The following is a 12,367-nucleotide window of genomic DNA, read 5'->3' on the forward strand; positions in this document are numbered from 1 at the left end:
TAGGGTGTTAGCATACTGCAGAAGTTTGGCACATAGTGGGGTAGAAAATAGTTTACCTTTACAACACTGAATCACACTGGTGCGATTGCTCATATGAGTAAATCGTAACCATGAAAGTCATAACAGCGACAATTTTACATGTTCGAAAATCAGCAAATCGGAAAGTAGATTCGCTGATTTTTTAACATAAATATCGGAAAAAAACTGCACACACACACACACACACACACACACACACACACACACACACACACACACCTCCCCTACTTTAATATTCTAACTCCGAGATCGCACTACAGTGGGGAAGGGACCATTTTCCGATCCCCACTATAGTGCAATCCACCCCAAAATGCCGAATGTGCAATGAGCAAATGTCAATGTGCAAACTTTACAAACGGCCTTTCGGACAATTGCTGTTCGCCCTTGTGCAATACGCACACATGAAGGTAAACTGTACAAAATGAATGTCTAGAAATCTCAGGTCTTATGTATAAATTACTCCCAGTCAACAGATGACAAACAAGACTTACCATTTTTGGTAAACCAAGGTCACAAAGTATATGGACAGCGCAGTGGTGCAGAGTTTGCATTGTTGCCTCACAGCAAGAGGTTCTCCAGTTCAGTTCTCAACTGGGGTGCATTCTATGTGGCGTCTGCATGTCCTCCCTGCATTCATGTGGTTTCCTTCGGGTGCTCGAGTTTCCTCCCAAGTTACAAAGACATGTGTCTTCTGGAGTGTTTCTCCCAGGGCCTCCACTGAAAATTGGCTTGTTCCAAGTCCGACTTTACCGGTAAACAAATGTTAAATAAATAAAAAAAATTGGGATTGATATTTGCATCTTCTCTGCATCAAACTATTCAATGTAACCCGAGTGTACTGCTGAATAAAATTGGCTCATTGATCAGCAGACAGACATTAATATGTCTATCATCTCCCTCAGAGAATCCAGGCAGTGACGTGATTTATTCTGCCACTGTTTCTTTACCAGATATGGGGTTTACTAGAATCACTTTCCAGTAAGACACTGGCCAGGACCCTTAACATAATTATGAACTTTGTCTGGGCTCAGGGCAATATGGCATGTTCCTACTGTCACTCAGGATGGGAAGGGGGCTTCGGCCTCTCTGATCTGGAGATGTATATTAACATGGCTGAATTTACCGGGGTTTAAGGATTATCACAGCTGGGGGGCAGCTCAGGAATATTTGAGGGGCTGAAAACATAAAATGATAATGTAAAGAAATATTCATCTGGCATCATACAAGCCCTATATAAAATGTAATAGTGGTTCTTGGAATGCCCTCTGCTGGGATAGAGAGAGACAGTTCGCTTAGACATTCCTTCCCCTTTCAATCTGTACACATGAGACTTCATAGGAACTAAATAAGCATTCAGAACTTCAATACTGGGAGCAGCTACAAAAAGATAGACATGTTTTATCTTGGTAGCAATCTGTGGGAACCTCTGGGGCAAGAGACTCAGCTGGAGCCTTGCTTGGTAGGTTAGAGAATACAGAACCAGGTTAATAACCTGAATCAACCTAGGGGGAATGCCTCACCACCATTAATCAGTTGGACACAGGTAAACAGATTCCTGAAGACTAGTCTACAGGCAGGATTGTTCCGTTTAAAAAAAAAAGATTACTACAGCTGGGTGTTTGCTACTGTCAGAAGGCTTTAGGCTACAGGCTACCATTTTAGGTTGATGCCTAGAAAGTCCCTTTTGAGGAATGGATTGCCCCTCCAGCTGGTTCCTAAATATGCTACTAGTCTAGGCATTACAGATTTTTATGGATGGCACTATCTTTCCAATTTTTTTTATACTTCATTACTTGTCAAGGCTTTACCCGCAGGGGTCTTCAGCACATTGGAGATGTGGAGAAACAACCTTAAGAGAAGCTGCAACACCTTTTTTAGGATTGCTTGGGACTTTGTCTGTTTAAAGCTCATGTTCACGTGGCAGCGGCAGTACATTACATAGCAGGACAGCAGTTCCCATTGACTCCCAAACTTTTTTTTGTTATGTGCGAGCATGGGAGAGTCAACCAATCTCCTGTGGGCTGCTTTAAATGTGTTGCTATTGCTTGCTAAAAATGCTTTATCAAAAGGTGGAAAAGCCTAACTCTGTTGGTGAGAATGTTTATTAAAAGAGGTAATAGCCTTGGAATCGGCAGCTGCTAAACCTTACTCAGGGTGGGTCTTAACACATATGCTACAGGTACTCTGTTGGTTAAATGGTAATTATTAAAGAATTGGCTTCTTGCTTAGCCAGGGGCCTACTGATAGGGTTTCCTCTACAGACACTTAGTGGTAATCACATAGTCATTCATTTAATGGCTGCTATGTTGTTTCAAGTGATTTTATATTGCGAGAAGGTATGCTGTCATGACTACTGCTGTATTGTTTTCAATGGTGATGCCAATAAAGTTTTTTTTTAATATTATTATTTTTAAGTTTTTTATTGTGCAAAACACAAAACAGGTTGACTTTGCCAAAAGTTTACTAAAAGGTAACAACAAGTGAAAGGAGTTACATTTGGCAGCCTTTTCAGCATGTGTGTGTATTTTGGGAGCATATGAGTATCAGCAGTCTTTAAAAATGTACCCTCTGGTGAAACACTGAGCCAAACAAGGGTCTTTCTTTTGGAAATATATGAGTTAAGAAAAGTTTTTTCCACCGGGAATTACACCGGTGGATCAAAGTCTTGATCAGTCTTTTACCAGTCCAGGCAATTACAACACCATGTTATTAGGAACTTGTGATCATGGACTTTTTGTTCTTGGAGACGAACACTTCAACATCAGTCCATCTCTCCCTTAAAGAAACACCTCCAAACTCCTTAAATTCCAAAACTATACGACTCCTGCAAGTCAGTTTTACCTGGCATTAAAAAGGCACAGATATTCAGTTTTACCTGGCATTAAAAAGGCACAGATATTCAGCTATCTCAAATTAAAGGAACCAGACCCTAATTCTCTTTACAAGTGGGTTTTTCATACACTAGCTCCATTAACCCCTTAAACTGTACCAAAATACATCTCCATTGGCTCACCTAAACCCTGGCTTACTTTTCATTACTGCTAAAATGTATTACTTGTCTGGCATTCAGCTATATTTTGTTACATTAAAAGCTAACCAAATTTACTGTTAAAATAGTTAATCTACTCATGGATCATGTTTTTGCTGTAACAAAGTTTGGCATTATGTTAAGAAATAGCTCAAAGAAAAGTGTTTGACAAGATGCAATACGAAAGGCAAGAGCCATACTTCAATGTATGTAAACAGCATGTTAATAAACACTATATATATATATATATATATATATATATATATATATATATATTAAAATACGTAAAAATTGCCAGTTCAGACATTCTGTTTGAATCAGAAGCTGCAACTGACAAACTTCATTCAAAATGCAAGATGTTCAATATATGGAAGTGTGTAACCCTGGCAACAGTCATAGAATCAGGCATCTTAGATTAAAACTGTTAGATGTGAGGCTGAAATGGAACTGAATTATACATCAGCAGTATCTACATTTTCTGTAAATGACCATCAAATATAGCTTTCACTTACATTATTAAAAAATGTTAAAACAACTTGACACTTACAGTCACCCAAAGGCATGATCAAGGTTCCAACAACATTTCAAGGCAAAACAAGAAAAAGTACCATTATATTGAGAGAAATTACCTTTATCCTGGATTTTTTTCTAAAAAAAAAAAAAAAAAAAAAAAAATACAAAAAGGAAAGCAATGCAATACCACCATTGATCAAACCAGCAGATGGTGATAAAAAAAAAGTCATACAAATGTAAATTACTGGAATTGTTACAATTTAATAACCATTTTCAGTATTAAACAAGTGAGTCAAATGTGATAAAGGGATGATGACTAACACGGGATTGTGCAAGTATCATAACCCTTAACTTCTTAGCACAAGAAATCTAAACAAAGACTAAAGTAACAGGTTCATAGGTTCATAGGCTGATACTAGGCTATCTGCCCTAGGGCATTTATAAGCCTAGCCAGAGTGTGTTTGGCTTTCGACATCCTTTTAGATTAGATGACTGTGCCTCTGTATAGTAGGTCACAGAAGGTAGCCATTTTAAGGTTAGTTTACTGTACCTCTGTCAAGCAGGGACACAGAAGAGATCCCAGGGGTAAACTTACGATCTCCTATCCACTCATCAAGATTTCTCTTGAAGAGGGTCAGTGAGGGGCTCTGCCTAACATGGATTGGGATTTTGTTCCACAGTGACGGGAGCCTCTGGGATATGAATCTGTCCCTCCAGCATGTCCTATTTACTTCTGTGCTGAGGTTCAAGTCCCTGGAGCGTGTAGCTCTAAGCGATTTGGATTTCCTGAGGTGAAGCATGTCCATTAATTCTGGATTGGACATGGCTTTATACGTCAGACACAGATCGCCTCTGAGTAGGTGGTACGCAACTGAGTAGGGCTGGAGTTTCTTTAGCCGAGCTGCATAGGGCATCTGTTTGAGCCCCTTGATCCTCTTGGTGAGGTATTTTTGGGGTCTTTCCAGTTGCTGAAGGTGTCGGGTAAGGTACATCCCAAATGGGGCACTGTATTCAATTATGGGCCTTATAAGTGATGAGTAGAGGGGCACAATGACCTCTCTTGATCTAGATGTGAATCCTTTCATGATAAGTTGGGCTATATAGAAGGTCTTTCTAACCACTTTGGCAACGTGATTGTCAAAGGAGAGATTGCTATCTACTTGGGTCCCCAAGTCCCTAATTACTTCTTCCGTACTTAATGGATTACCACCTATGTGGTAATTTGTGGGCACTTTTTTTTCCCAAAGGGGATGACTATGCACTTTATGGCATTTAGCTTTAGGCCATGGCACTGGCACCAGTTATCCGTCTCCGTGAGACCCTTTTGGAGGATGCTTGTGTCAGCTGGAGAGTCGATTACGGCACCCAGTTTGCAGTCATCTGCGAACTTGGTCAGCCATAGTCCACCCGTGTTAGCCTACCGAACAAGAGTGGTCCCAGGACTGAGCCTTGTGGGACGCCACTTGTAACTGGTTTAGAGTCTGACATGGCACCTGCTATTCTGACCATGTGGGGTCTATCCCTGAGCCAGTTTGTAACCCATCTTGTGACATAGAGGTTGATATTTAAGCTGGTGAGCTTATTTATGATGCCGAAATATATACCGAACAAGAGTGGTCCCAGGACTGAGCCTTGTGGGACGCCACTTGTAACTGGTTTAGAGTCTGACATGGCACCTGCTATTCTGACCATGTGGGGTCTATCCCTGAGCCAGTTTGTAACCCATCTTGTGACATAGAGGTTGATATTTAAGCTGGTGAGCTTATTTATGATGCCCGAGTGTGGTATTTTGTCGAAGGCTTTTGCGAGGTCCAGGTAGGCTGTGTGGACTACCTCCCCTTCATCTATGGCTTTGGTAACTGTTTCCAAGAAGTCGACCAGGTTCACGAGGCAAGATCTGTCCTTCACAAAGCCAAATTGGGTAGGGTCCCAGTGTCTTTGATGATTTCCATGATGATACGCTCCATAGCTTTGCAGACCAGGCTAGTCAGGCTTATAGGGTGATAGTTTCCGGGGTCTGTTATGGTTGTGGCACCACCTTTGTGGAGTGTCCGGGACCACTGTTGCTGTACTCCATTCCTTGGGTACATATCCTGTAGTAAGGCTGAGATTGAACAGTGACTTTATATGAGGGTTTAATTCTTCTTGGAGCTCGTGTAAGACGCAGCCTGGGACACCGTCTGATCCCATTGATGCGGTGTTTTTTGCTTTGGAGAGGGCAGCTCTCACCTGTGCATCTGTGATCTCACGAAGGCTACACTCTGTTGAGATAGACATTTGCTCTTTTGGGGGGGGGGGGGGTTGCACTGAACCTTTCTGCCAGGATGTTTGCAATGTCTGTGGGTTCAGTGTATTTTTTGTCATTTTGCACTAACTCAGAGCATATCTGGGAGTTGCCTCCCAGGTTTCTGACATAACTAAAGAAGGCCTTGTGATTATCTTTAGTGTCTTGTGCAATTTTTCTTCCGAAGCTGGCCTTAGATGATTTTATGAGGGATCGTAGTTTCTTACTAGTACTGATCAGAGACGCCTTCCCTTTTTGGGATTTTGCTCTATCATGTAGTAGCTTTCTCCTTCTGTTGTATAGCTTATTTATGGCCGGGGTCCACCAGACAGGTCTCCTGCCTTTGGAGGAGTGAGTCTTGGTTTTATTTGGGATAGCATGCTCCATGCATTCCTGTAGGTGTCCATATAATGCTTTTGTAAAGGAGTCTGCATTTTGGGCCGTATTTTCCACTGGCCCGGGAGTTTTGAAGGATTCCACCTTGGTTTTGAGAAGTGTGAAGTTTGCTTTTGAGAAGTTCTTCACCGTGGTTCCTGGCTAGGGGTTGGGACGGAATCTGGATGTCCAGTGAGATTAGTTTATGGTCTGATCTTACCAATGAGTGGTATACCTCTGGTGTGGAACATAGAGATCCCATGTTGGTGATGACCAGATCCAATATGTTTTCCCCTCTTGTGGGAGTGGTGACCAGTTGTTCCATAGCATTTGAGTTTATAAATTCTAGGAACCGTTGGGCAAGGGTGTTTGGGCTTGAGTAGTTTTCCTAATCAATGTTTGGGTAGTTGAAGTCACCCAATATAATGGTGCTTGGAGAGACCTTCATATTCTCCAGTGTTCTCAGGAAAGCCGAGTAATGGCGAAACAAAGGCCCAAAAATAGAGACAGATTTTAAATATTGCTCTTATAAACTTAAAAAGTTGCTAGAATAGCATGTGTTGTTCTAACATGCACTTTCTGTATACAGTCTGAAACTCAAACTGTTGTCAATATTTAGTGATGCCAGTGATTTGCGAGAAAACCTAAAATGATATGAGAAAGAGACCAAAAATACGAACAGCTGAGAGGTATGACAAGGACGTAAACAAGAGAGACTATGAAAGACACATCCCACCCACAGAACATGTCAAAAGAGGGCACACAAAGGGTTAAGAAACATTACCATGAAACATTAATAAGCTTGATAATTAGTCCATAAAATAGGAACACATGTGAACTGATAAAAAATGAAAGTTCTTGATAAATAAAGCTAGATATAAACACACGTTTTATTTTGCACGGATAAAGTAACTCTAACCCATCACCGCAGCTTAATTTGTTCACTGAAAACTAAATACAAGCAATAAAAAAAAGCAGCTGTGTACATAAGACGACAGCATCTAGAAAATGTTAGTTTCCTCCCAGTAAATGTTATATATCCATCAATGTTTGCGGTGTGAGTTACCAGTACAAAAACTTCCCACACCCACTGAAACAGGCAAACCACTCTGCATAGACTAAGCTAAACCAATATTTACAAAACGAAACTTGTAAAACCATCCAGTACAGATGTAAGAAAGATCATACATTGAATATTAATGGATGGATGATGTCAGCCATGGCAGTCTACACAGATGAATTGGACACTGTACTGCAGATGGCCTTTTAGATGTATAGTTATAAACCACAAAAGTACAATACTGCCCATACTACTTAAACAGCAACTGTGCAGAATTCTAGGTAAGGAGCCCTTCCACAAGAAAATAATCTTACTACATGGATCTAAACAGCTTACTAGAACAGAACACTGACACTATCATAAGTGACGGATGCTGCCAACAGCCCAGCTGAGCTTCAGGAATGCTTTGCTAAACAGAATGCCTTTGTCATCTTCTAGGTGGTAAATGATCATCGCATACACCCCTGCTTGATTCAGGGGGGAGACTAAGTGCTTGAAAAGCGTGGTAAGAACTATTAAGTAGGTAGGCAAATTATGGTCCCTGTGACCAATTTCATAGGATTATTTTTATGATTCCAGGTAGAACTACACTCGATTTTTATGTGCAACTCCTTGAAGTGTTATCAGTGCACAACGAGTGATCAATAACATACTTATTCATTTTACTACTTGCAATTCATACCTTAGAAAACATTTTATGATTATACAAGTATACATATAAGCATATTACGTGTCAATATGTTCTGACCAAAAATTGTATATATCCATATCCACAGGACACACAAACACATCGTCTGTGTCACAGTTTACATTAAAGCCTGTGAAAGATGAGTAACCATTTTGTTACAGTATTAAGTATTACAGTGCTTATGTAAGTATTCATTGTGCCAGATGGATTCTTCTGCAAGCAATTTTTTTCTAGTTGTTGATGGTTAAGTCCACAACCACCTTCTCAAACTCAGGAAACCCACACAGCCTTCCTGAAGACACTGGAGAGTATGAATGTCTCTCCAAACACCATCATATTGGGTGACTTCAACTACCCAAACATAGACTGGGAACATTACTCAAGCCCCAACACCCTAACCCAAAGGTTCCTTGAGTTCATAAACTCAAATGCTATGGAACAACTAGTCACCATTCCCACAAGAGGAGAAAATATACTAGACCTGATCATCACAAACATGGGGACAAAATGCTCCACACCGGACGCATATCCCTCATTGGTGAGATCAGACCATAAATTAATCTCACTGGAGATCCACATCCCGCCCCCACCCCCAGCAAAAAAGACCACAGTGAAGAACTTCTCAAAAGCAAACTTCACACTTCTTAAGACTGGAGTGGTATCCGTCAAGGCCCCCGAGCCAGTGGAAGCCACAACCCACACTGCTGAAACCCTTACAAATGCCTTCTACGAGCACCTCCAGGAATGTATGGATCAAGCAATCCCTAATAAAATCAAGACCCTTTCCACCAAAGGCAGGCGCCCGGTCTGGTGGACTCCAGCCATAAACAAACTCTACAACAAGAGGAGAAAGCTATTACATGACAGAGCAAAATCCCTAAATGGGAAGGCATCTCTGATCAATACTAGCAAAAAACTACGATCACTCATAAAATCATCCAAGGCCAACTTTGAGAGAAAAATCGCTAATGACACAAAAGACAATCATAAAGCCTTCTTTAGCTATGTTAGAAACCTGGGTGGAAACTCCCAGATATGCTCAGAATTAGTCCAAAATGATAAAAAAATCACTGAACCCACAGATATTGCCAACATACTGGCAGACAGGTTCAGTGCAAATTTCTCCCCCCCCCCCAAAAGGAGAAATATCTATCCCACCAGAGTCTAGCCTCCCAAACATCTCAGATGCCCAGGTGAGAGCTGCTCTCTCTAAAGCAAAAAACACAGCATCAATGGGACCGGATGGTGTCCCCGGCTGTGTGCTACATGAACTCAATGAGGTACTAAACCCACACATAAGGCTGCTGTTTAATCTTAGCCTTACTACAGGATACGTACCCAAAGAATGGTGTACGGCAACTGTGGTCCCACTCCACAAAGGCGGTGCTTCTACGGACCCTGGAAATTACCACCCCATAAGCTTGACGAGCCTTGTCTGCAAAGCTATGGAGAGGATCATAATGGAACTCATAAATAAAGACATTGGGGACCTACAGACACTGGATCCTACCCAATTTGGCTTTGTCAAGGGCAGATCCTGCCTCTTGAACTTGGTCGACTTTTTCGAAACAGTCACTAAGGCCATTGATGAGGGTAAGGCAGTTCACACAGCCTACCTTGACCTAGCAAAAGCGTTCGACACAATACCCCACTCGGGCATCATAGAAAAGCTCACCAGCTTAGATGTAAAACAATATGTCACAAGATGGGTTGCAAACTGGCTCAAGGACAGAACACACAGGGTTAGAGTTGCTGGTGCCATGTCAGACTCTAAGCCGGTCATGAGTGGTGTCCCACAGGGCTCAGTCCTGGGCCCCCTCTTGTTCGGCATTTATTTTTCTGAAGTGCAGGCAAACATATGGGGGATTGTGGCTGACAAAATTTGCAGATGACTGCAAACTGGGCACCATAATTGACACTCCATCAGACACAGACATCCTCCAGAAAGGTCTCATAGAAATGGAAAACTGGTGCCAGAGCCATGGCCTTAAGCTAAACGCCAAAAAATGTATAGTCATACCCTTTGGGAAAAACAAGGTAACCCCTAATTACCACATAGGTGGTAATCCATTAAACACGGAAGAAGTTATCAGGGACCTGGGGACCCAAGTTGACAGTAACCTCTCTTTTGACACTCACTTTGCCAAAGTGGTTAGGAAGACCTTCTACATTGCCCACCTGATCATGAAGGGATTCACATCCAGATCAGGAGAGGTCATTGTACCCTGTACTCTTCACTTATCAGACCAATGATTGAGTACAACGCCCCATTCGAATGTACCTTACCCGACACCTGCAGCAGTTGGAAAGACCCCAAAAGTTCCTCACCAAAAGGATAAAGGGGCTCAAACATATGTCATACGATGCCCGACTGAAGAAACTCCAGCTCTATTCAGTCGCATACCGTCTGCTCAGAGGTGATCTGTGCCTGACATACAAGGCCATGTCCAACCCGGAATTAATGGACATGCTCCACCTCAAAAAATCCAAATCCACCAGAGCCATGAGAGCAAGAGACTTAAACCTCAACATGGATATAAATGGGAAGTGCTGGAGGGACAGATTCATCACCCAGGGACTCCCTACACTATGGAACAGAATCCCAGTCCATGTGAGGCAGAGCCCCTCACTGACTCTGTTCAAGAGAAATCTTGACGAGTGGATGGGAGATCGTAGGTTTACCCCGGGAATCATCTCTGTATCACTGCTGGGCAGAGGCACAGCAAACTAATGGGTATAGTATTCTCATCCTAAGGGGTGGTGAAAGCCACACACACTCTGGCTAGGCTTTTAAATGCCCTAGGGCAGATAGCCTAGTATGAACTTATGAACCTAGGATAAACTGTCCCTTTTCACTGTGATTCAAGAGCACTTCCTGGTTAAGTGACTTCCTCAGATTCCTAGAGTATACAAATGAAGTTGGAAAGAATCAAACTGTGTACCCTGACCGCAGGAAGCAGCTCACTGACAGTTCAGAGCTTTGGTAAACTGCCAATTAGTGCAGGAGATAGATAATATATGCTTGTGCATACCCACCTCTGAGTCACCTTTCTGTACAATATGAACACTGATACACTGTGTATTCAGATGTATGCTGTGCCATTTTAAGCAAAAGCAAGCAACTGAATTATGTAGATGACACTTCAGTTCTTTAGCAACAAAGATGTTTAAGACAGAACTTGAAATACACCATAACAGGAACAATGTACATTTGGTAAAATCCATAACAGATTTGAAATGTGAAAGAAAAAAACATCAAGCTCAAAGCCAGAGGCATCCACACAATAATTATCCAGTACAACTCAAAAAAATAATAACACTGCATTAACTCCTGTCATTATTATACTAGTTCTCGAAAAATACACTCATGATTAATAAATGCACTAGGTGCACCAGAAAAACCTGTTCAGATTACAGTCACGATTTTTAAAGCAAAAGTTCTGTTTAGACAGCATATAAAATGTGCTGAAGAACAAAGTACAGTTACAGAATAGACTAGATAATTTACACCAAAAACATACCCAGTCACGTAAGTACGTCCTAGGACCGCTGAAATCTCCATGGAGCTACTGCGGAGCCTCTGTATGTCCATAAAAACAACATTTTTCCAGTAGTATAATCATAGCCATGTAACAGCAGCCTAAACCCGGAAATAGGTGCAACAAAATAGGAAGTTAGCCACGTGCACCCGGAAGATTATGTGCCGCTACTAGTGACGTGTAACAACAGTAGGTCTGCAGAGCTGTTACTTGCTCTTTTTCTCAGCTAATGATACTTTGTTTTCCCTGTTTGGTGACTTTACATTTACAGACTTGAAGAACGATCACCCCCACCCACACACCTCGTTATAAAGTGACGTTTGGTTACAGGTTGCAAGCGTCCAGTATGATGCTGCGAGTGAAAAATGCTTCATTATGTTGAGGGATAGTTAACCCGCTACACTGTTTTATCTTACATCGTTATTCCAATATTTTTGAAGTTCTTTGCTGAAGAAAGAAGGCAACAATCAGGGACATATTTAAATATTGCCCAAATTATCTCTGCAAGTTAGAACAGCAGTTTTGCATGTATGTACATTGCAAAGCCTTATAAAACTCAAATGCTTTGCATTATTGATTGTTATAGGCAGAAATTTATTGCGGTGGTGGTTCTGCGGTCGCGTTGTCGCCTCACAGTAAGATATTGTCCTGATCGATTCCCAGCTAGAGCGTCTTCTGTATGTAGACATGCGTGAATGGGCGTACCTTCGTTGAAGGTTGTGCGTCAGAGTTAGCAACTCGGCACGTAAAAATCTACTGCCAATCATTAGCGGACCGGGGTTTCGTTGTGCCGACCCCAAACCTGGAAAAGCCGAAAGAAACAACAATAGTCCGATATTTC

General features: G+C 41.8%; 1 protein-coding gene across 3 annotated transcripts in view; it reads right to left on the reverse strand.

Annotated features, from left to right (window-relative positions):
• SLC35B3 (solute carrier family 35 member B3) overlaps positions 1–12,088 on the reverse strand; it is a 756,207-nt gene extending 744,119 nt beyond the window's left edge. For 2 of the 3 annotated variants that reach the window (XM_044065425.1, XM_044065423.1), the window contains exon 1: positions 11,509–12,087. Coding sequence is in view for 1 of the 3 variants with exons in the window: in XM_044065422.1 (XP_043921357.1) it covers positions 11,509–11,579 (71 nt within the window). In the remaining 2 variants the exon portion in view is untranslated. Of the gene's footprint in view, positions 1–11,508 lie in introns of all 3 variants that reach the window. The other variant, XM_044065422.1, reaches the window with a different exon arrangement.
• Positions 12,089–12,367: the final 279 nt, after the last annotated feature.

The sequence above is a fragment of the Protopterus annectens genome, chromosome 3.part0 (genome assembly GCF_019279795.1).
Source record: "Protopterus annectens isolate FY-2018-M chromosome 3.part0, PAN1.0, whole genome shotgun sequence".
NCBI lineage: Eukaryota > Metazoa > Chordata > Ceratodontiformes > Protopteridae > Protopterus > Protopterus annectens.